This window comes from Neolamprologus brichardi, chromosome 1, assembly GCF_056152115.1.
Source record: "Neolamprologus brichardi isolate AB-2024 chromosome 1, ASM5615211v1, whole genome shotgun sequence".
In the NCBI taxonomy this organism is placed as follows: Eukaryota; Metazoa; Chordata; class Actinopteri; order Cichliformes; family Cichlidae; genus Neolamprologus; species Neolamprologus brichardi.
The window spans coordinates 44,100,973-44,126,471 of record NC_142104.1 but is presented as its reverse complement, the minus strand read 5'-3'; the positions used below and the strand labels follow the sequence as shown (position 1 = coordinate 44,126,471).

Sequence of the window (25,499 nt, the reverse complement as noted above, 5' to 3'; positions counted from 1 at the left end):
TGCAGAGACAACAACTTATAGTTGTGATCAAAAGTTTAAATACACTCATCATGAGCATGAATGTCAGAGTGGTGAAAAAAGGACCAACTGAAGGCACTGACTTTATCTGAGGGAGCTTTATTTACAGTGGATGAGATACAAACAGAAGCAGAACGTCCCAAAACGAAGTTACAGAAAGTAATACAGCCAAAAACCTGAGAGGAGACATATAACATGGATAAAACACAGACGAACAAGCAACAAACGGCAGAAGACGCAGGGCTTAAATACACCAGGGAGTAACAGGGGAATGGAAAACAGGAGGTAAGCACAGCTGGGGCTAATTTGACGAGACAAAGGAAATAAAGCAGAAGACATTTGACACAGGACACAGACTGTCAAAGTAAAACAGGAAGCAAAACACAGAGACACAGACTTGACAAAGGGATCCATCTGACAGGGAAACCGTGTAAACAGTGACAAGAGAGATAAACTTCACTTTGTTTTCAGTTCATCATTAAGAAAAGGCTCTCTGTTTGAGTGTGTCAATTTGTCAAACCTTAAAAGGGAAATGTGTGAGAGTGTGTTTGTGAGAGGAAGGGGGATTGAAAGATTTAAGCGCAGACGTTTTGACCACCACTGGCAAAATAATTTTGTGATAAAATTTGAAGCCCAAACGTTTTGCTTTCCTTTGGGCTGAAACTCCTGATAGACAATCCAGCAATAAATACAACAGACGAGTGAAAGTCTGTTCATGGAGAAGAAAAATCTAAATGCACGTATGATTACACAAAACTTCAGTTTTAATGAGGGTAAGAAGGGATTTGGTGTTATCTGTTATATTTTCACTGTATTAGACTATCATTGTGTAGTTCAGTTTATTTGTTTGACCCACTACCAGAGAACTACACACATCAACTTTTGGGACTAAATGTTTTAAACACAAAGTAATTGCCTCTGTGAAGTGCCACTCATTCAAACTCATTCATTTATCTTCCTGATGGAAAGCATAGACATCAAAGCAAATTATGTGTGAACTTTATTGAACTAAAAACATTTGGTAACACTTTATTTAAACTCTATAAGACTGACGACACATTTTCTATCAATAATACTAAAACAATAACGATGGCATCTGTCACGATCATATAAGTGTTACTTACTTGTGGCTTTTTCATTCAAAGTTAATCAGGTCATTTTTAACATTAACACCTGAGAGATCTTTAACATTTTCTACTAAGCTGCAGAAACTTCGCCTCTCTCCACCAACAGACGAGGCTACAGTTTTGCTGAGTCATTATGTGGCTGTTTCGCATTAACTTCCAGGGACCTTAGCTAGAGGTGGATACTCTAGGCAACATGTGATTGGCTGTCCAGTAGGAGGTGGGGCCTTTCTAAAGTTAAACATCTGGAAGAGCTTAGTGCTCAGTCTTTTGGTTAGTCAGTCAGCTTCAGTTGAATCCAGCTGCCAAAGAGAAGATGTCCTTCATAGCTGTAGATCCAACTTCTGACTTCTCCTTCCACAACCTTCCTTATGGAATATTCTCTACATCTGACAATGTAAGTGTAGTTTGCTTTTTACTACTATTATAATGAAGGAATATTGTGTAACCTTAGTAACAGATAGAGATGACAGCAGAGCCTCTTTTTCTCCAAGTAAAAACCTGATCCATGGGAATGTTCTGCTCACAAACACTAGTTTAGTCACACAGACAAAGAGAGTTGATTAAAATTGAATGAAAAACCTCAACCCCATACGTACATACACACATGCATACATTCAGTATGGGTCCACTTGTCCCTTTACAAGTGGGGTTGGATGACAATGCTTCCATCTACAGGACACAATGAGAATTAAACTAATGTGAAGAGAGAACAGTGGCATTAGTAGGGAACTGTTACTTGCATTAAAGGGAGCCTTTTGCCCTGATGGAACTATGATGTATGTGAAAGCATAGTAGATAATATTTAGTCACGTGTATTTCTGTGGATGTATGTGCTTCCCAAGCCCAGACATCGCATTGGTGTTGCGATTGGGGACCAGATCCTAGACCTCAGTGCAGTGAAGTCTCTGTTTATTGGACCTGTGCTTTCCAAACATCAAGATGTCTTTGACCAGGTGAGTCTAAACATTAACCAATAACACAGGTTACCTGTTTAATCTGACATTAACTAAACAAAATTTCAGTAAACGAAATACAGTGGCTTGCAAAAGTATTCGTCCCCCTTGAACTTTCCCACATTTTGTCACATTACAGCCACAAACATGAATCAATGTTATTGGACTTCCAGGTGAAAGACCAACACAAAGTGGTGAACACGTGAGAAGTGGAACAAAAATCAGACATGACTCCAAACATTTGTTACAAATAAATAACTGCAAAGTGGGGTGTGTGTAATTATTCAGCCCCTTTGGTCTGAGTGCAGTCAGTTGCACATAGACGTTGCCTGATGAGTGCTAATGACTAAACAGAGAGCACCTGTGTGTAATCTAATGTCAGTACAAACACAGCTGCTCTGTGACGCCTCAGAGGTTGTCTAAGAGAATATTGGGACCAACAACACCATGAAGTCCAAAGAACACAGCAGACAGGTCAGGGATAAAGTTTAAAGCAGGCTTAGGCTACAAAAAGATTTCTCAAGCCTTGAACATCCCACGGAGCGCTGTTCAAGCCATCATTCAGAAATGGAAGGAGTACAACTGTAAACCTACCAAGACAAGGCCGTCCACCTAAACTCACAGGCCGAACAAGGAGCTGATCAGAAATGCAGCCAAGAGGCCCATGGTGACTCTGGACGAGCTGCAGAGATCTACAGCTCAGGTGGGGGAATCTGTCCATAGGACAACTATTAGTCGTGCACTGCACAAAGTTGGCCTTTATGGAAGAGTGGCAAGAAGAAAGCCATTGTTAACAGAAAACCATAAGAAGTCCCGTTTGCAGTTTGCCACAAGCCATGTGGGGGACGCAGCAAACATGTGGGGGACACAGCAAACATGTGGGGGACGCAGCAAACATGTGGGGGACACAGCAAACATGTGGAAGAAGCTGCTCTGGTCACATGAGACCAAAATGCAAAACGCTATGTGTGGAAAACGAACACTGCTCATCACTCTGAACACACCATCCCCACTGTCAGATATGGTGGTGGCAGCATCATGCTCTGGGGGGGCTTCTCTTCAGCAGGGACAGGGAAGCTGGTCAGAGTTGATGGGAAGATGGATGGAGCCAAATACAGGACAATCTTGGAAGAAAACCTCTTGGAGTCTGCAAAAGACTTGAGACTGGGGCGGAGGTTCAGCTTCCAGCAGGACAACGACCCTGAACATAAAGCCAGGGCAACAATGGGATGGTTTAAAACAAAACATATCCATGTGTTAGAACGGCCCAGTCAAAGTCCAGATCTGAATCCAATCAAGAATCTGTGGCAAGATCTGAAAACTGCTGTTCACAAACGCTGTCCATCTAATCTGACTGAGCTGGAGCTGTTTTGTTGGTCTTTCACCTGGAAGTCCAATAACATTGATTCATGTTTGTGGCTGTAATGTGACAAAATGTGGGAAAGTTCAAGGGGCTGAATACTTTTGCAAGCCACTGTATTACTGCCATACTACATGTCTCTTCATCATACAGTAGAATATCAATACAGTCCAGCAAGTTAATTTTTGTGTCAGTTAAAGATCAGATCTTTAATAGACAATCTTATGCCTTAAAAAAGGCAAGAAAATAAAGATTCCAGCAAGTCTGCAGCTTCAGATTTTACACATTTGGCATTGTTAGTAACATGACAGACTCTCGTCCTAAACATCATTTAGAAAGACAAATATGCATTCTTAAAACATAATAACCTTTCAAATGATGATGGTGTTTTTTAAATGCTGCCATTGGTGGCAGTTCTTAAATAAGTTAAATCATCATTTAAAACCTATTTTGTATTTACTAAGGTTGTCTTTCTATAATATTAAAATGTATTAAAATATTAAAATCTATTTGATCTGAAACATGTAAGTGGGACAAATATGACAAACAGAAAGGGGAGCAAATATTTTCTCATGTAAATATTTATATTTTCCTTTGTATACAGATCAGTCAGGAAGAATCACATTCTGAACTCTGTGGATCAGATATATTAGATATCCTAAATTACAGGACAGTAGAAATATTTTAAAGTATATTCATTAATTAAGCAGCTTTCATTAGAACAAAAGGGTTGTCATTACTGTTCACAGTACAATAGACAAAGCAGGAAGTGATCATGTGCTTCCTGTGTACATTTAGTCACATCCTATACGTTTATCTGTGTCCCTATAAGCCTACACTGAATGCATTCATGGCTCTGGGTTATGAGGCCTGGAGGGAAGCCAGAAGGACAGTGCAAATGCTGCTGTCAGCCAATGAGAGCACACTGAGACATGATACGAGCCTTCGGAGCAGGTCAGTCTGTTTACAGTTTACAGGAGTGTACAAGCATAGTGTACACTGCATCTTCATCCTCAGGCTACTGTGTTGTTTTTCTCTTAGAAAATACATATGTTTGTTAGCACTTTCTATTACAGCTCTGTAATGAAGTAGTAATAGTCGGGTAACAAGGCAGAAACAGGAACATAAAAATGTGGTGATTTCTAAGTTATTACCACTTAATTACCAAAGTAATGACCACTTAATATCCAATGGTTGCAACAGTGGTTACAGTTGAGTAATATTACACATAAATTTATGTAACATATGTAACTTTATGTAACTTTTAGTGCCCAAAAACTGGGGGTAACAATGTGAAAATACAGCTCGGTGATAAAGTGGTTACAGTAAAGTAACAAAATGAAAGAAACCGCAAAACTGCCGGTTTAATAACATATTAAAACAAGCTTAAAAAGTGTGGAAACAACTGTGGTAGTTTCTATGTAACAAGTCGGAAACAACTACAAAATCCAAAACTGCTTCTATTTAATAACACATTAATACCCATGTTAATAAGCTTTTAAAACAAGCTTAAAGAATAGTGATGACCAGGAAACAACTGGCAGTTTTGGTGTAATAAGCAGCAATTTAATACCATGGCAATGACAACTGAATAAAACACGAATCAGAAAGAATCAGGAAGTCTGGAATAAACTGGAAACACATGCAAAATGCTAATAGTTAGGTTTAAAAGAATTATGAATATATTAGATTTGCTCTTTCACAGCATCTGGATGACAATACATAATATGGTAAAAGTATTTCAGGTGGGAAAGAAGGGAAACACATGTTTCAAATTTCCAGTAAACAAAAATAAGATACCATCTGTGTTTTCCCAGTTGTCCAATTCAGGGTTGTGAGGTGTGCAGCACCACCGTCCTGCTGCGGCAGTGAAAAAAAAGGACACAGATTATTTTGGTTTATTAACATTAAGATGAAATTATGTTAATTAGGGCAATAGTCAGTGTGCATCCCTTTAAATTGCCACTTCAACACTAGACACTGTTGCAAAGAGCCAGCTGCCAGCAGGTGGCAGACTGCTGCTTATTGGGACTCTGCATTTTCTATTATAGCCCAGGATGGAGGAAAAGAATTGAGGCACCAACAGTGCTCATATCTATCTATCTACCTACCTACTTACTTACTTACTTACTAATGGTATTTAGAATATTCGCCCAAAATTTAAGCCCTAGTTTTAACAGTTTAGGTGAGGAAGTTGGAGATGTGGTGTACTCAGAATATAACTATCCACCACCAGTGAAGTTTGTAGTGGTTATTTTCTAATGATAGAGCGAGACCACCATAGAAACTATGCCTGTTGTCAACTAGACTGAAAAATAACTTTGCTGTCTGCACGTGTCTAAATATCTTTAGGTGTCTGCAGCACCAGGAAAACTTTCCATATTCAGTGTGACTCTAAATTTAGTGTACCCCTGGTTTAATTACTTGCTGTTTTTTATGGCTCATTAACAGCCATTTGAACAAAGCACTTTGGTTTTTTTACGACAGATTGTTAGAAGTTTTCTGTTGTGGTCTGTTTGTTAACAGAATTAAATGCTGAGGCAAAGCAAGTAAGTGTGTCCTAATTATTGAAGAGATGGCACTTAAAACAAAATCTCATTATTCTCTCATTTTTGAAAAAATTATATAAAGTGATAAAATGGTGTCTTTCAATATTCATATTGATCAGTATGTGCATTATAATATCTGTAGTTAACAATATATTATGATTACAATAACAAGGATAATTTTTAAAGGGTAAATCCATGAACTTTATGCTAGAATACACGTAAAAACCTATTATACAGATGTATAAAAATAAACAGTAGATTGCTGTATTTTTAAACCACTGTACCAGTTTAATAAAAATATTGTGACTTTTGTTTAATGGGCAGTACAGAATGTTATTGCATTAATTATGGATAAAAAGTACAAAAATGTTCACATAAAATTACATAATAAAGCCCAACTAATAACTTTTCTGCTGTTAGAGGCCTGATTAATTGTGTTAGAACAGTGTTTTACCATATTAACAGGTAATGTCATTGTTTTTAATACTACTACTACATTTATTTTTAATATACAAAGTCTGTGATTCTAGTAAATTTAAAGCTAAAACAACTGCAGTCTAATTTAGTATCCCACAAGGTCACACACATTTATTGTATTTAAATTACAGAAAATTTCCATAGTTTTATGTGATGGTAAGTTTTGTTATTTTCAGATATTTTTCTGGTGCAAAGCTGCCAGAATATTAAGGGTTTTTTTTCTGGATTTGTTTGCACTCTACAAGTGTCTCTGTATTTGTAAATGCAGTTTTGTATTGTTTAATCGCCTTTGAGCCACATATAACAAAGCAAAACTTATCTTTGCATTATTTAGTCTTCAGGAGATTTTATGTCCATAAGTGTGTGTATCCTCTTTTGAGAAAGCTTATTTTGCTAATATCCACCTCTTTCCTTTGACTGTGCAGAGCATTTATCCATCAAAGTGCAGTCATCATGCACCTTCCTGCAAACATTGGTAAGCCTCACCTAAACTTCTCTTATCAGAGATTTTGTTGTATGAAAATGGACTTGCTTTTGTATACAGTCACGATTAAACGTAAACGTAAACTTGAAAAATGGCAAAAAACAAACATATTTTGCACGATTATTGAAGAGATGGCATTGTAAAACAAGTTTCCAAGTAGAGCTTCAACATGCAACAAGCAGAATTGGGAGTGAGACAAAATATTTTTGGAGCAATTTATTGAAAACAACACTTAAATTGAAACAGGCTGTTTCACAGCTGATCAAAAGTTTAGGACCACAGGCCAAAAATGTGCAAAAATGTGGATTCATTGTCCTTGTCTGTCAGGTAATCACACTATCATGATGTTCTGATAGCAAAGGCAAAACACGGTTGTTAAACTGCATACGTGGGTCTCTGGCAGCATCATAGCTGCTGAGTCTGGACGCAGGAAGTGAGTCATTTGTAATCTCTTGGCTGCAGCACTTTCCTAGTCTTTAAATCTTACTGACTGCCCAAAGAACTTCAGAGTGCACTTATACACACTTGTATACACCATTTATTCATGAATACATTTTCTTAACCGCTTATCAAACTTGAGTTAATGTGATTTAATGTCATTGTACTTGACCTGTCTGAGTTTAATGTTGTGCTTGACGAGTTTATATAAACTTCCTCTCAAAATTTCAAGGTCATGTAGAAATATCATTATTTCCAAAGAAAATGGGAAGAACGGTGCCTGCAAGCACCTTCTGCATTGCTCTGATGTCATATATAAACACACCTGTGTACAAAGCCTTTTTTGATTAATTTCACACTGTAAATGACCGTGGCCGACCCGATGGCATAAACATGCTTTTCAACACACTTTATTAACACTCACACGGTTGCTATACATCCACACACAGCTGCAGCTAGCCCGCTACCAGCTCAACACACCAACAACCACATTGTTAACCACATCTCCAAACTTTTAAGCAGGCGAGGCGTAATGGTGCCACGCAGGTGGATCAAGCGCACCTGCAGCAGCATCGTAAACCACGCCCCGCCACACACACATCAGATAATGCTGTTTTTGCTTTTACAAGCACATTGCTGGTTCTATAGGAGTGGCTCAAGACACTTGTAAAATTCAGAACACATTTTTACTGAGCTGAAAATAATGAGCCTACTACAGCTGTGACAGAGCAAATATAACTGGGTGGAGAACCATATAGTGGACCCAGAATGCAGGAGGCAGAGAGTACAAACAAAAATAAGCTTTTTTATACTTAATCTCGAAATGGTACACTAAATCAAGTGCCTAGGCATGCAGACCGCTCCTGCAAATATTTGTTAAAGAAAGCATCCATGCCATTCATGAACTGTCTGTTTTTCATAGGAGACTACACGGACTTCTACTCCTCCAGAGATCACGCCACTAATGTTGGGATCATGTTCCGGGGAAAGGAGAATGCTCTGATGCCAAACTGGTACACTGTGAATCCAACCAACAGTAAACACTTGATACAATGAAGAAAATGCTGACTGGGAGGCCTTAATGTGTAGTAATATTAAAAGAGATCATCTCAAACTGTCCACAAACTGTGGTATACTGAGGGCCGCTACAAGGTTTGCCTAATTAATTTGTACTTCAGAGCTTTGGTGTGGACTTGCAGGAATCCCCACTGAACACGTGAGCTCTCATGGGACTGATGCCAAGTATAAGTGTGTGCCCCTCTGAATCTGACACACTGTACTGGATAATTTCATCTCAGGCAGTGAAGGTTGCATAAAGTTACCTAACACTTCATTTTAACAGTTCATTTATAAAATGAAGCAATGTAAAAGCTCCAAAGGGCAAATGGTAAACCACAACATGTTGTATAGGGTCCCTGGTTGCTACCAAAACACCTGCCAAACTAAACGCCCATACAGTCTTTCTGAGGTTACTGCTTGAAAATGACATGCCCAAAATGAGTATTTCTGTAAACCACAGTAATCTGTGTAAATATTACAGCAGATGTTACTGTGTCAAAGTTACTAAAGCAAAATTATTTTTGGATTTTATTGCATATAAACACTTTGAAAATATGATTCAGAAAACATTTAAATCCAGAAAACCAGGAATCAAAATATGAACATGACCAACGATCGATGCTGCTGAAACAGAAATGTTACCGTGAGTTTTATCATCTCAAAGTCAGACTTTTTGCCATTTGGCAACATATGTGATTTGAAATTTCTTAGTATTCAACATTATTTACATGCCTAAAAATGCTTGTTTTTGGAATATCTTTTGAAGAATTACCCACACGCTCGCGTACATTGAGCTTTTTTACATAATTAAATGAGTCATTATTTACTATGGTTAATATTTCATCTTCAGCTATAAGTGCCTTTGTCTCATTTCTGTAGGTTATGCCTTCACCCTTATCTTCTTCTTGTTGTCACTAACTGTACATTTCGAAGATAACTGGAAATGATGCAGCTTATTTGCCAGAAATCAATTTCCTATCCATTTTACACATTGCAGACTTAAAGTGGCACAGCAGCTTGTTGTAGTAACTTGGGTTCTGTATTATGCAGGTTGAGGCTTCCTGTGGGATACCATGGTCGGGCATCATCAGTGGTTGTTTCTGGGACTCCCATCCGCCGCCCTTCAGGCCAGATGAGGCCTGACCAGAGTAAGAGCCTTATAATTCAAGGATTCTTTATTGTCATTCGCATCACATGTTTACATGAGGTGGAACGAAATTATGTGCACATGTTCCCTCAGCGAAAGAAACAGAATGACAAAGAAACAGAATTAAAAAGAAACAGAATAACAAGTAATAAGTAATAAAGTAGTCTCAAGTCTTGTGAAATCAAACCATTTACATCTTAAGATTTCATGTAAACCTTTACTCATCAAACAGGATAAGTAAATTAAATCAGTGCTAATTTAACGAATCAGCAGTGATATCTAATGCTAAGGAATTTACAGCAGCAGCAAATAGTAAAAAAGTTTTGATAAATCACTTTATACTATATGTTCAGCAAGACGCAAAGTTAGAGACCAGTAAGTGAACTAAATTCGATTGATCTATATTACCCCGAAGGACCAAATCAGAGTTAAAGGATCCAAATTACATCATCATATAAGTGCTAAAAATCCTCAAGGCTTTCCCTGATCTAGTTTCAATAACTTTATTTTATTTTTGTTTGTATGCTGCTTAACTAATTTGTGTTTTATTAGTAATCAGAATATCAATTAATGCATCTTTAGCATCTAAATTCAATCATATGCTGTATAGAAACCATTTACTTGTCCACAAATATGACTGCGTGATGTGCTCGTGACTTTGAGCAGCTTTGGCACAGTCTCACCTCGTATAGCTGACGATAACTGTTGCCTTTGTTCTTCTTTTTAGCAAAACCCCCAGTGTTTGGCCCGTCTAAGAAGCTGGACATTGAACTGGAGATGGTGATTAATGTGTTTATTTAATCTAACAGCCCAGGTGTATTTTATTTGTAATTGTATTCATTTAATTTCAACATCTGAATTAACTGAGAGAAAGATCAGAGTTCCTCTGGTCAGAATATTCAGTATTGTACTTCAGTATTTAGTTGTTTTCATATTCACAACTGCTTCTGTTTGTGATCAGGCATTCTTTGTTGGAGGAGGTAATCCGCTCGGGGAACCCATTCCTATCCAGAAAGCCCATGAACACATCTTTGGAATGGTGCTCATGAATGACTGGAGTGGTAAGAGTTTCTAAACAATACACCACACCAACATTTTCATGTTGTAAATGCTTGAAGATGGTTTTACTATGCAACAGAAATGGGAATGTTTATAGTAGATCATCTGCAGGAGAAGAAGGGGAGACTCCCAAAACGTTACTAGAGAACACATTGGTACGCCACCAACTGCAATGCCAAACTGTCTTCATTCTGAAATTAACTACACACCTAAGGTTTACACAGAATCTCACATTTCACATATGGTTGTGACGCTATTCAATAAGAACACCTATGAGACTCAATTATGTTCAAATGACACATTGTATCTGGTTGTAAAAGCTAATTGTCCTTTTATATTCATAGAATGTAATTTTACATGCTATGAATGCTGCAAGCTGTTTTCATATTTTCATAGCTACTAAAAGTGTAACTGAAAGTTCCTTTTTATTTCCGGTTAAAGTAAAGTGAAAAAATAAGTCATGAACTTCCACCCTCCACATCTTTACGGTCGCAACAAACCAAGTCTGCAGTTTAGTCTAATATGTATGCACTCCGTAGTCTTCTGCACAACACTGGGTGAGTTACTTCTGCCTTTTCAACACAACTACTATTGTAGCTTTGTCTTTTATTGGTACTTTGAGAGAGGCTACATGAATCCCACGTGTCTAAAGTACAGGAGCAGATATTGCTGCTTTGTTATCCCAAGATGTTCATTGAACATAGAAACACAAGACTTTCAAAATAAAACAAGAAACATGGAGATAGACATGACAGCACAAGCTTGACAATATGGAACACACAGACCTAAAACACATGACGGACTAGACAAGAAACAAGACACAAAAACCAAGGAGACAGATGATAGTAATGGCTCAACTCAACTAGACCCTAAATAAGAATAACACAAACCTTACACAAGCAACTCAAAAATACAGAATAAACTCAAAACCCCTGACAGGTGGGCCATGTGAAATCACAGGTCCGTGGATGCTGAGATTGAGTGAATCAGAGCGGAGATTGTAAGCCAGGCCTTCTCGTGTCTGAGTGTCAGAGAGATACAAGCTGTAGAAAAACAATAAAAAGCTAAATGTACAAAACCTTTGAATTTTACTTTAATTTACTCTAAAAAATATCCAGTAAGTAGGGAGTTGTCTTGTAAGTTAGGGAACATATTCTCTGGACGTCTGATATTTCAAGCACATCCTGTCTTACTAGTGTATACTGGACTCTTCACTTTAGTCCCCAGCTGTTCCTCCTAACAGTACAGTGGTAAGAGATTTTTCAGCCTGTGACATTTCTGCTGAATATGCAGCTTGAAGCTGAACTGATGTCACTCTTACTTTATACATGACTGCTGATGCCCTCAGGAGATCAGGCTGCAGACTTCACCACAGACTTTCTATGAATATTTGCCATCTAAAACTTCTCCTATAGAACTGCACATAAGCTAAATGCAATGCTTTCTTCTTGTTTATAAAGTATATTTTTAAGTGGAGAAAGCTCAGGCAATGAAATGTACCTGTGTGCAAGAAAAGAAAAAGATTCTGAAAGAAGACACATTAAAACTATTGCCATGCATGTCGTGGCGTGTTGGGGGAGCAGTTCTCTCCCATCATGCCTTGGGACATGTGCTGCTGTTTAGATGTTCTTGTTTCATTGCGGTTACGTTACTTTTAACTGATATCTTAAATATTGTGATTATACTGCATTACAAAGTCACTGACAGTTATTGTTTTATAGAAAGAACGCAGGACCATAAGTGAGTTCTGTTATGCTGTTATTGACACTCGAAGCACAGTGTAGCATCAGCAAATGTTAAAGCTTCTTTCCTACAAGCTTGGGATCAAACAGCAAGCTCAGTCTCTGCGTGCAGCTTCCTTGTTAAGATTCCTCTGCATGCCACAATATGTTGCTTTGTTAGCTTCACAGTGTTTAGCACCTCTGGGAACACTGTGTTACTGTGTCATGCTTCTGGGTTTTAAGTTTTGGAAATTATTTCATTAAGGAGACGATTTGACAGAACTGAACATGATTGATTGACATAGAGAAATGAATGCATTTGACAATTAGACTCCAGTGATTTAGGCAGAACCAACCTGGACTCTAGATGCTGGTTTTGGTGAAGATGAGCCTGAGCTCTGACTGAGGTGCCTGCGAGTTGGAGATTGGGAGGTGGTGGGTTGCACGAATGCTAAAGATAAATTGAATGATTCCCCTGGCGCACAACATGCACCATTCACACAAGCACTTTCTTCTGTGATTTTAAGTGCTGACTAACTACGTTCACATATATTCCTACTCCGATGGATGCATCTGAGAGCAAATTAATATCTCGCCCAAGGATATTTGGCATGAGACTAGGGGGAGCCAAGGAACCACCGACCTTCATGAGTGGAATGAGAGGCTGAATGACGGAGAGCACAGATTTAAACCATGCAGAGTGGAGGCTGATTGACTCAGAGAAGATGACTGGATAGAGTAATGATGACAGTACTGAGCTAGACAGCGAGGGAAACGGGTAGTGAAGTAAATGATGGACTAGCAGCCAAAGAACCAGGAAAGATCTTCCTTACTGAACCTATGGATAGGCTTCATTTTCTGTTCAGTCCTTGATGGGTCATTATTTAATAATAATAATAATAATGGATTGATAAAGAGCACTACAGGACTTGAAGTAACAGAAGATGGTTTAACCCTGTCATGCATGAATTATGACAACCTCAATCAGAATTTTTTTTCTTAAGTATTTTTATTCATCTTTAGGCATGAAAAGATGAAAAAAGTCCTGATTGAGGTTGTCATAATTCATGCATGACAGGGTTAAATAACAATCATTACAATCAAACACGTCACACATCTATAGTAACATTAAACGACCAGTGGGAGGCAGGTATGGAGGGACACATCAGAGTCCAGTGTAGTGGTTTATGTGCAAGCATGAATGCAAATGTATGATAGGTACTCCTGCCAGGAACCAAGAATGCCTGCAGTCAAAGTACTGTTCGAGTTAAACCAGTACGAAACAAACATTTCAAAATGGACCCATACATTTTTTGAACATTAAAGAATAAGTAAGCCAAAAAGAAAAAGAAAGTACTTTCATTCACACACATTTTTAATCTGATAGATGCATCAGAGAGCAAATTGAGGTTAGTATCTTGCCACAGGATATTTGCTATGCAGACTGGAGCAGCCAGGCATCAAACCACCAAGCTTTCAGTTAGTGGAGCTGCTCCACCTCCTGAGCTACAGTCAGTTACTCTTCGCAAGTAACAGTCCTGTTACACTGCCATAGCGCCATCTGAGTCATTGTTTGTGAAAATATATACTTAAACAAAATCCACTGTCTACTTATGAACTGCAGCTACATTTCATGAGAGGAACCATCTTCATTAAAACTAAACCTGTAGGCGGCCATGCTGGTATCACAGTCGCCAATGCAACTTTGAACCAAACGATCATCTAGACGGTTTAATGAGACAGTCTCCACTGCAGCTGTAAATTGTAGAAAATGTTTCTTAATTTAATGAAAAATATATATTTCTAATCACTGATTTGTTATAGATGTAATTTTAAACATTAAAATGTTGTGAGATTGAATCAGGTTCTAAAGGAAGTGGAATCTGAGGATCAGTGAATTGAATAAAATATGAAACAACAATGAATTATGGTACCAGGTATGAACTGTATATACTAACCTTTCAAGATCAAGATTAAATGTAACTTTTCAACAGTTTGTTTTAGTAAATATAAAACATTACTTAGACTAAACATGTGCGTGTGTTTTAGAAATGTCCCTTGAAAAATCGATTCATAAATAAATAGAATGGATGAATTGTCCCTCACTACCAATTCTCATGGCTGAACATGACAAGGCCATGTATTTGTTTGTGTTCACTCACATAAATACACAAATCATTACACTCTGCATGATTTGGAAACAAAGATATTTAATCTGGACGTATATTTTGTGCAACGTGTAGACTATAAAGAAGTCTCAGTATACACTTGTCAATGTGGCAACGAAGAACACAAAGTTTTATGAATGGAAAACCATATTTTCACTCTTGTATTAACTGATAATTATGCACTTTCAATTCAATTCAATTCAATTTTATTTATATAGCGCCAAATCACAACAAATGTCGCCTCAAGGCGCTTCATAGATACAGAGAAAAACCCAACAATCATATGACCCCCTATGAGCAGCACTTTGGCGACAGTGGGAAGGAAAAACTCCCTTTTAACAGGAAGAAACCTCCAGCAGAACCAGGCTCAGGGAGGGGCGGGGCCATCTGCTGTGATTGGTTGGGTTGAGAGAAGGAAGACAGGATAAAGACATGCTGTGGAAGAGAGACAGAGATTAATAACAGATATGATTCAATGCAGAGAGGTCTATTAACACATAGTGAGTGAGAAAGGTGACTGGAAAGGAAAAACTCAATGCATCATGGGAATCCCCCGGCAGCCTACATCTATTGCAGCATAACTAAGGGAGGATTCAGGGTCACCTGGTCCAGGTGGAAATTTGTGTCCAGGAATACAACTTATTAAATTAAAGCTTTGCCACAAGAGTGGATTGAATAATCTGCAAACCTTCCTAATTTTCTCTCTTCTCTCACTTGTGTTTATTCTCAGCTAGAGACATCCAGGCCTGGGAGTATGTTCCACTGGGACCTTTCCTGGGGAAGAATTTTGGGACAACTATTTCACCTTGGGTCGTCCCCATGGAGGCGCTGCTACCCTTTGCTGAGCCTAACGCCATTCAGGTTAACACAAGGTTCTCAATTAACAACAACAAAGACGAGGGGCATGTAGGGGCATGTAGTACATCGCTCCAAAATAATTAAGGAGCACATTTGAATCAGACCATAGCATCGAGTCAAAAGATGAACTTGGGCGTCTATTGTCTTATGCAGAGTTAACTGCATGGGTGTAGTTTGCTGTTGGGTTGGATGGGGCTTCCTCAGGCTCTGTGGGGCTTGGTGGTGCTGCTGCTGTAGGCCTCAGTCTGGATGGGCCCAGGCACCCACTGTCCTTGGTGGGTATCAGGGAACGGGTCACACATGGGGGTCAGGGGGTGAGCTGACTCCAGGAAGGGGCTTCCTTTCTTCACACACCCCGTTCTCTGTTTGCCATCTGGGGTGGAGGGTTGGGAGGAGAAGCTGGTCTGAGTCTGGGCTGTGGGCTTCCCTGCTGTTGCAGGACCTGGGGTGGTTTTCCTTTCTCCACCCCAGCGTAAAGGGAACCATGTCCATGGGATTGCTCCTCTGGGGTGCTTGTGCCTGGACCGGGGAGCATAGAGTATGTCGAGGGGAGTGTGTGTACTACATTTATTTCTGTGTGGGTCCATGTTGGGCAAGTGAGTATTTGTGTATGTGTGCATGAGGGTGGGAACGGATCATTGTGTCTGTGTGAGCTTGTTCATCTATATCTAGGTGTTAGGTCAGGTCTCAGATTCCACCTCTCTCATCTCAGGCCCCTCCCACCACACACCCTCCCAGTGGCTGGTGCCCCCAGCTGCCGGTGCATTGGTGGTTATGCCTACAACTGGGTGAGTACTGGCTCACTCCTGGTGGCGTAGCCGGCTGCCAGTGGAGCCTCTGGGCTCTGTGGCTTCTGTACAGTGGCTGATGGGTGACCTCTGTCCGGGACACTTCTCAGGTCTTTTCTGAGTGGGTGGTGTGATTGCCCCTGCGGTGGTCCTCATGCTCTGGGCGGCCTCCAGATGTCCGGGGCCGGATCTCCTCCATGCCTGCTTCTTTAGGGGGCGGGGCTATGACTTCCCACACCCACTTTTTGACACAGGTGTACACACAAGTGTTCATACAGGTGTAGAAACAGGTACTCAACACTCAGTATTTATTATTTACTGTTATTATGCTCATGTTGGTTGTTGCCGTGGTTTCCCTGCTGTGTTGTTCTCTTGTTGGTTGTTTTTTTCCAGCAGGTGGTCGAGTATATTCTCAGTGTCCTTTCTCTCTACCCGTCTTCTCCTTTATTCCCCTCTCATTCGTTTAACTCTCTCCCCAACTTCACTTTCCTTCTTCTTAATCTTCTTTCTAGTCATAACTTAAAATAAAGAAAAACCTAATCAAGTGGACCAGTCAATCAAGACCAGTTTAGCAAATACATAATGGTCCATTAGGGAACATACATCGATTGGGCATTTTTCTTGGTCTTCAATAATTCTGATGGCTGGACAGGACAGGCAAAAAAAAAACAAATTAATTAAAATAATGCTCGACGAGGCGCTAAAGGTCCTCAACCCATCAGCAGAACAGGAGCTTGAACTCTAGAACAGTGGAGATGTGTCTCTGAAGTAATGAACCGTGCTTCTGTCAGTCTGATAGAGGAGTCTGGGTTTGGTTGTTGCCATAAGAGTGGTGCTTCACTGCCATTGTGCCAAATAAAGGAGGGAGGATTATGGTGTGGGCTTTTTGGGACCAGCCCCTTACTTCCAGTGAAAGGAACTCTTAATGCTTCAGCGTTCCAAGTCATTCATGTTCAGTTTCATGTTCCCAACTTGATCCCTTCCTACATGACTGCAGCAGCGCACAAATCAAGGTCCATAACGATGGGATTGACTGGTGAGATTGACAAGGAAGAACTTGACCTGCACAGAGTCCTCATCTCAACCTGATTGAACACCTTTGCGATGAATTAGAGCAAAGACAGACCTTCCCATCTAACATCACCTCACAACCTTTTTCTTTCATCTAACCTGTGAAATGAAAATGTTCTTTCTCATCTCTTTTTGCTCACTTTTCTTTTTCAGCTTTGTATTTTGTGTCTTCCAACAGGATCCAGAACCCCTCCCATACCTGCAGCACCGTGATGCGTACACTTTCAATATTAATCTGTTTGTTTCACTAAAAGGTACCATCAACAAACTAGCATGATATCAACTGTACTCATGGTCAAGTTCTCTCATGAGGAGTAGCCCTGTCCCTGCCAGTGTTAAGTAATATATAGTAATAGAGTTTTTGTGATGTTTCAATAGGCAGTAGGCAGCATCCTGAGTCTCATTCAACCTTTTACATACTGTTGATACTTTAATGAATGTTAATAACAGAGTTGTAAACTTCACTGTCGTTGGGTGTGTTTATGTATAGCTGAAGTCTGTCCCAGTGCAGGTGAGTCACATATTGGCCTAAACAAACGACTGGGTAGCATTAGCACTTAATAGACAACAATCTTCTGCTGTTTGCTTTGGGAATAAAATATTCAAAGAAATACAATTTTTTTTCTCGTAGTTTGATCAGATTTTTTTCAAAAAATGAGAATTTTCTGGCCTTAAAAGTTTAAGATTGGGTCGACCCCGTTGGAGTTTCTGGTTTTTAAGTGGGCCGCAGGACGCTTGACTTTGGGAAGGGCTGGTGTAAAGCATTATTTCTGTATTTACTGTAAACTGGTGGTTGCCTGAAAACCAAATCTCCAAATGAAACAAAAATAAAAATGAGAAACTACAAGACTACAATAACTTTGATCCTAGATTATTATTATTATTATTGTTTCATTTGGAGATTTTGTTTTCCCTTCAGTTTAGCTTCAGTTCGTTTCCAGAGTAAGTTTATTCTTTTCAGTTCAGCTTTTAGTCTTTTTAGTCAAAACATTTTATTTTAGTTTGCTTTTAGAAGTGTCAGGTCTACTCTGCTATTATAACATAAAGGAAGTTGTCAGAGGCCAATTTTTCAGAGGTTCAGAATTGAACCTGCAACAAACACACTGACAGTCTGACAGTCCAGGTCAGGCAACAAACACAATTGACCGAACCCTAAAATAAGCTCATTTATTATATACTTTCATTTGAACTTGGTTATTTTAAAAGTACACAATGCTGCTTTAATTACTTTTATAAATTTTTTTTTTAAGGATAGTTCTTATTTCTACTAAATAGAAGAAGATGGATGGAAGGATGCAATTTTATTTCAGTTTTCCCCACATTTTTAGTTTAGTTTTAGTTCACTATAATAATGCTCTTGGTTAGGAGAGTAACATGTTTTGAAATGAATATCTGTTCTGTTGTTAAAGGCAAAGGCATGGCTGAAGCTGTGAACATCTGCAGATCAAACTTTAAGGTAAGATTCATGGGTGCAGAGCCAGAACAACAATATTAATGCATGTTTTAAACAAAAACCTTATTATATAAAATACAATTAAAGATTATTAAAGAGGACTTGACGTGTTGCTGTCTCAGCTGTGCCTGTTTTGCCAGCATTTTATGGTTGCTTTTATTCTTAAATGATTATATTTTATTATATTTTTGGCTGCACGTGATCACCGCTAAAGAAAAACAGCATGTATAAACAAAAGTAGTAAGCCATCTACACATTATATATGCAACAGAAGCTCAGTCATGGAAATCCATGCTGTGAAGCTCTCAGCACAGTTTTTGTGCTGATGTTAATGCCAGAGGTTTGAAGTTATTGAGTCATTTAAAGCCTCGGCTCTCAGCAATCCTTTGATTTAACTTGACAACTTGAGTTGCTGCAGCAAAGAAACAACATAAAATTGGCCACGGAATAAGGGAAGTCTAAGGAGCTTGGTAAGAAAAGCGTCTGGACTACTTCAAGTTTCCCTCAAAACGTTTCACCTCTCATCTGAGGGGGTCCATGTCTCTCTTGGGGGGACACTCCCATAGGGCCTAAAATCTGTGACTCTGCACCAATTGTTCTTAGAGCTGAAGAAGCTTCTCGGATGAAAAGTGAAACGTCTTCAAGGAAACTTAAAGACGTTCAGACGCTTTTCTTACCAAGTTTCTTAGACTACAATGACCTGGAGAACCTGGAGAACCTGGAGAACCTTTCCAGACATGGAATAAGGGCATTTTTCTGAACTGATTTGAATCCTATTACAGTCACACTCAAAGTCCGTGAGTTCTTTAGAAAGACCAATTCTCTGGTAAATGTTTATGTTGTGTAAAATGTGTTTTCTGACATTTTTATCTATTTAGTGTAGCTGTAGCAATTCACTTCATTTCTCTCAGCTGGTCAGAAGACTGCAAAAGGAAGGATTGGCCTTTATTCGTTAGGAGAATGGAGGAAAAGTTTCAGTCGCTCTCTTTTAGAATAGAATAGAATAGAATAGAATAGAATAGCCCTTTATTGCCAATGTAAATCTACAACAAAATTATGGGTGATGCTAACTGTATAGGAATAAAAGGTAAATAGAAAAACAGCAGGAATAAATAACAAACAGGTGAAATATATACAGTCAACAGGAATATATAGAAAACAATAGGAAGGCACACACTGGAGAACCATGTGCTTGGAAGTATCGAGTCCATATTTGTGTGGCATGAGTTGTAAGGGTTGCCCAAATCCAAATGTCTCTGGGGAAGAAACTGTTTGTGAGTCTGGAGATGTGGAACCTGACTGACTGTGGTCCCAACCAGGGTGGTGGGTCAAACAGGTGGTGGGTGGATTCACCTGTGATGGGCCAAGTTTTTCTGAGACAGGAGGATCTGATGATGTCCTCCAGGGGTGGCAGAGGAAAGCCAACGAGTTTGGGGCTGTGTTAATTACCATCTGCAACATGCTCTCCACTGAGGAGCTGTAGAAGGCCAGCAGCAGCTTTCGGTCCAGGTTATTCTTTCTCGGGACACCGAGGAAGTGCAGCCAGTTTGGGCCTTCTTTACCAATGGGTTTGTGCTGCAGGTCCAGGTGAGATGAGCAGAGATGTGGTGCTCAGAAACTTAGCGGTGGAGACAGATTCCACCCGTTCATTTGTTATGAGAGGGGAGTGGAAGTCTGTACCTCCTGAAGTCCATTATAATTAATAATAATAATAATAATTAATAAATTAATAAAATGCATCATTATTATGAGTTCTTTTGTTTTATAGACATTCAGCTTCAGGCTATATTCTGAACACCAGCTAGTTCAAGGACATTTAACATGTTGTTGGAATTTGAACAGATAAACATGACTTTTGAAAGTCCCAACAAGACTATGGACTCTCTCCGGGGCTCTCTCTGCTGTGTGATGCACCGTTAGCTTGTGAGGTAAATTAAAGGGCCTGCACTTATTTGACATGTGAGTAGTGACTGAATCCTATTGTTATGGCACCAGTCCTGAAGCACATAAGCACAGAGCACCACCCCACCCCTTCCTTTACAGGAGTCTTTGTTGCGGTCCTGGTAGTGTAATGTCTGATCGGGTAACTCCACCGAGGGATCAGGGATGTTTGTGAGGGATCTGTCATTAATGAGGAGGATGAGGATGTTATTTTGACGCTGGATATGATAATCAGTTCTCCATCCCCCTCCGCTGTCTGTGTTTCTTGCTGTTTCTGACAGTGTACCACAGAGCGCTGGGTGGTCGCACAATCTCAGGTGGGATAATGTCGGTCGAATCTGAAGTAAAGCCCAGGTTCAGGCTGATGTCTGACGACTGAGCGTTGCAGGAAGCTGCAGTAAAAAGGCATAAAAAATAAGGTGCACAGTAGAAAAGCGTGCTGTGCCGCTGCATACCATGACTGTCCCCATCTTGAATTCACTAATGTTTTATTTCTGTGTCTCTGACTCAAGTACATGTACTGGACCATGAAGCAGCAGCTTGCCCATCACACGGTCAATGGTTGCAATGTCAACCCAGGAGATCTGCTCGCTTCAGGCACCATCAGTGGACCTGTGAGTGTCCACATGCACAACATGCTTAGGACTTGATGACTGTGATGTGTACCTTTTTGTCTGTCAGTTCTCAGTTTGTAGGCTAGATTACATAATATCACTCATTAACAAATTCTCTTGTGGGCTTTTCACACTGAGCGTTGTTGCTTTTCCATTGTCCTTAACTGGTTTGTTTCATGGCAGGATCCAGAGAGCTTTGGCTCCATGCTTGAGCTGTCGTGGAACGGATCTAAGAACATTGACCTGGGAGGAGAAGGAACTAGAACCTTCTTGAATGATGGAGATGAAGTCACTATATCAGGTTGGTCTGTTTAAAACGTACGCTTTCCACTTCATATCATTTGGATTTATGTGACAATATTTTAGAAGTAGCAATAAGAGTTTTACATCTTTACATAATGCCAACATGGACATAAAGATAAGGTTAACTACAATAGACAAAACACAAGGATTGAAGAACATAACTGCATGCTGGTACACTGTCGGACTCTCGGTGCTTCAGGCATTTCCAGATAAACTCTTACCTTAATTTTGCAGCTGAAGTTTGGACTTGTTGAACATTATGAAAGGAATCTGTTCAGTTTCAAAGTGTATTTCAATATTTTATTATTATTGTTAAAAACAAATAGTTAATTAAAGCCGGTCGGAGCGGGCACGCTCTGTTTTGCGTAACTATTTTTAAATCCCGGTAGCTCTGCAACCACGTAAGCTAGCGCAATAATTTTTTTGCATATGAAACCGGAGGAGTTGTACTTACATCTTCTGCCATCAGCTTGTCCTCGGTCACAGTTTCCTTCCACATATAGCTTTGCAAAAACTGCATAAAAAGCACTTGCAGCAACAAAAACATAATATTCCAGAAACATGCTTTGCCGATCCGATCAGCTGTTCATAACACTTCCTACGTCCATCAGCGCGAACTATCGCATGTCTGCCATGACCTGCCCGAAACCGGAAGTGACATCATTTTCGTGGAAATGTAGTTTTTTTTTACCATCAGGGCCTCATGAGCCTATACTTGTGTTTTTAAAAGTTATCTTTGACTTTATGACTTTCTGTGTGGTTTCTGGGATGCTTAGGACTCATATTGCACTGCTGGAAATAGTTTATTTTGATGCATATGCTGCTTTTTTGCAAACTTGCACTATAATATTTATTTTCGTTTTTCCTGCAGTGTATAAAAATTGGTGTATTTCAAAAATAAAACTATGAAGACACTTAAAATAAATTTCCTGTGGTGGGAAACTATTTTGGTCAACTTTTTTGTATTTACAGTTTTGAGGGATAAGCCTCTTAAATTTCTCTAACTAGAAATATATGTTAAAAAAACAAAAACGATTTTCAATTTTTTTGTAGTTTATTGCACTTTTTTGCAATTTATGTAATTACTATGCACTTAATGCAGACATATCATTAAAATCTAGGCTGTAATGGTTGTATTGATGTATAGCAACTTGAAATGCTCCCAAAAATGGCTCCACAGCATGTAAACATATAATATAAGCTCTGGCGGACTTGGTTCTATGGTAGGTCTTAAAGGGTTAAATAATAACAATAATACATAAACAAATGTAGGGCTGTTTGAGATAACGATATCGGCTCGGATGATGATATGAAAACATCCATCATTTCATATCACGCTATCGTTTGTTTCATGGTGTTGCAAATAAACTATTTACAGCAACATTTTATCAGCGTTGTGATGGTCACTGTAGTGGCTGTATTAATGTCTTAAAGTTCTTGCTTTTTTGGATATAAGTGGCCTTTACAACTTATATCTAAAAATGTATCGTTTCATGCATGGGTCAAAACACTCGACGCCCAGCTGGAAACATTTCATGCAAGTCGAGCTGCCTGAGATTCACAGAATTAGCAGAAAATCTAAATTTTTCTGATACATATCGTTGTCAGGACAATAAATGTCTTATATCGGGATATGAGATTTTGGTCATATCGCACAGCCCTAAACAAATGCATGGCTACAAACAGATGGCTCACTGAAGTAGAGAAAGGTTTACTTTTATATTGCTTAACAGAAATTCAGCTTTCGAGCTCACACAGCATCATGACGCTGATCATATACGTGTCCGATGGCTTCCTCTGTTTAGGTTACTGTGAAGGAGATGGCTACAGGGTGGGCTTCGGGACGTGCCAGGGAACAATCCTTCCAGCTTTGCTGCTCTAAAACAGATGTCTACTTACACAAGTATTTGGCTTTGATAACAACAATGGAAAACTGCAACATGGACCTTCCCCCTCACTCTCCTCTTCTCTTTAAAAGGGCACTATGGGCTTTAGTAAAGAATGAATGCAGATTTCTGACCTTGTTACTGATATATAATGAAATAACCATCCAGCAGAGAGATTGTCCTGTATCATATCACCATGTTACTGCTGTACCAGGATCAGTGTTACTGATGTATCCCCTCTATGATGAAATCATCCATTTTAAATTTGGTTGTGTTGTTGTGTTGTTGTCTTGTTGTCATTACTCAGCCACCTCAGGAACACAGCTGCATTCAGAATGATCCAACTGGAGCTTCAACTCCCCACTTCCATAGCCGTTGATCTGAGATGAATATATTATCTCTCTATGTCACCTTACAGAGAACTTAAAAATGGTTAAATGTAAATGTTCAGGTCATTCTGATTTTTTTGGCGCTCAGGACTTGTAAACATTTTGACCTTATTATCTGAAACTCCAGTGGAACAGGATATGACCAAAGATAGGAAAAAGATGAATTGGTAAACTTGAATAGAGGGTAAAGATGATGATGCAAGAATGACTGCTTCCAAAAATCTGACAATCATTTCTGAAGAGCTGAATAAAAAATTAATAAAAAAGCTGTCTGGAGGTGGTGATTGTGTGTTTGCATCAGTGTGCAGTGAAGAAGAAACAGCGTCATGACACACTGTCTCATTATTGCTTTGTGTAAGCAAGGTTTCAGGTAATATAAGAAGATCAGAATCAGATGTGTTCACCCAAAGTTACACTGAATCCAGGTTAGAAAGAAAATAATACCTTTAACATCACAAGGAATACTCAAACTTCTGTAATCTGGACCAGGATTGGACATATTGTACATTTCCAGATAAAAGTAGGAAAGAGCAATGAAGCATTTTCTTTTCACAAATTTTTGTAGATTTCTTCTAGGACCCCAACTCTTTGAGAGGTGAGAGTATGAGGAAATAAACCAGTCATATGGAAGAAAACAAAACGGATGAAATGAGATCTCCCCTGATGATCATGTTTGTTTCTAAAAGATTTAAAATCCCACTTTTCAATTCAATTTTATCTATACAGCTCCAAATCACAACAAAAGTCTCCTCAAGGCGCTTCATAGATACAGAGAAAAGCCCAACAATCATATGACCCCTTTGGAAGCACTTTGGAGACAGTGGGAAGGAAAAACTCCCTTTTAACAGTAAGAAACCTCCGGCAGAACCAGGCTCAGGGAGGGGCGGGGCCATCTGCTGTGATTGGTTGGGGTGAGAGAAGGAAAACAGGATAAAGACATGCTGTGGAAGAGAGACAGAGGTTAATAACAGATATGATTCAATGCAGAGAGGTCTGTTAACACATAGTGAGTGAGAAAGGTGACTGGAAAGGAAAAACTCAATGCATCATGGGAATCCCCGGCAGCCTACGTCTATTGTAGCATAACTAAGGGAGGATTCAGGGTCACCTGGTCCAGCCCTAACTATATGCTTTAGCAAAAAGGAAAGTTTGAAGCCTAATCTTAAAAGTAGAGATAGTGTCTGACTGGCCAAGGTAATGCCATCCAGAGTAAGAATCTGGTTAGATACCATATTTCTAAGATTTTCATAGTCGAGTACAATAACCTCAGTTTGATCTGAATTAAGAAGCAGAAAGTTAGTGGCAATCCAGGTCTTTATGTCTTTAAGACATTCCTGCAGTTTAACTAATTGGTGTGTGTTATCTGGCTTCATGGACAGATAGAGCTGGGTGTCATCTGCATAGCAGTGTAAATGTATGCTATGTCTTCTAATGATGCTACCTAAGGGAAGCATGTATAATGTAAACAGAAGTGGTCCTAGCACTGAACCCTGTGGAACTCCATAATTAACCTCAGTGTGTGAAGAGGACTCTCCATTTACATGCTCAAACTGGAGTCTATTAGATAGATATGATACAAACCACTGCAGTGCAATACCTGTAATACCTACAGCATGTTCTAATCGCTCTAATAGGA

General features: G+C 39.3%; 1 protein-coding gene across 1 annotated transcript; it reads left to right on the top strand.

Moving 5' to 3' along the window:
• Positions 1–1,390: 1,390 nt before the first annotated feature.
• On the top strand, positions 1,391–24,135 carry fah (fumarylacetoacetate hydrolase (fumarylacetoacetase)). The gene is made up of 14 exons (XM_087842979.1): positions 1,391–1,539; positions 1,988–2,098; positions 4,291–4,412; positions 6,910–6,959; positions 8,329–8,419; positions 9,516–9,613; positions 10,340–10,392; positions 10,574–10,673; positions 15,291–15,421; positions 17,456–17,531; positions 18,687–18,733; positions 21,184–21,285; positions 21,469–21,586; positions 23,394–24,135. The coding sequence occupies exons 1-14, from the start codon at positions 1,459–1,461 to the stop codon at positions 23,468–23,470; spliced, it is 1,257 nt and encodes a 418-aa protein (XP_087699105.1). The 5' UTR covers positions 1,391–1,458; the 3' UTR covers positions 23,471–24,135.
• The last annotated feature ends 1,364 nt before the right edge of the window (positions 24,136–25,499 follow it).

Bases quoted from the DNA above. Each gene is read 5' to 3' on its own strand.
- fah (XM_087842979.1), top strand. From the start codon at position 1,459: ATGTCCTTCATAGCTGTAGATCCAACTTCTGACTTCTCCTTCCACAAC. The intron at 6,960-8,328 runs GTAAGCCTCACC...TGTTTTTCATAG, and splicing joins GCACCTTCCTGCAAACATTG to GAGACTACACGGACTTCTAC. The intron at 8,420-9,515 runs GTACACTGTGAA...TGTATTATGCAG, and splicing joins AATGCTCTGATGCCAAACTG to GTTGAGGCTTCCTGTGGGAT.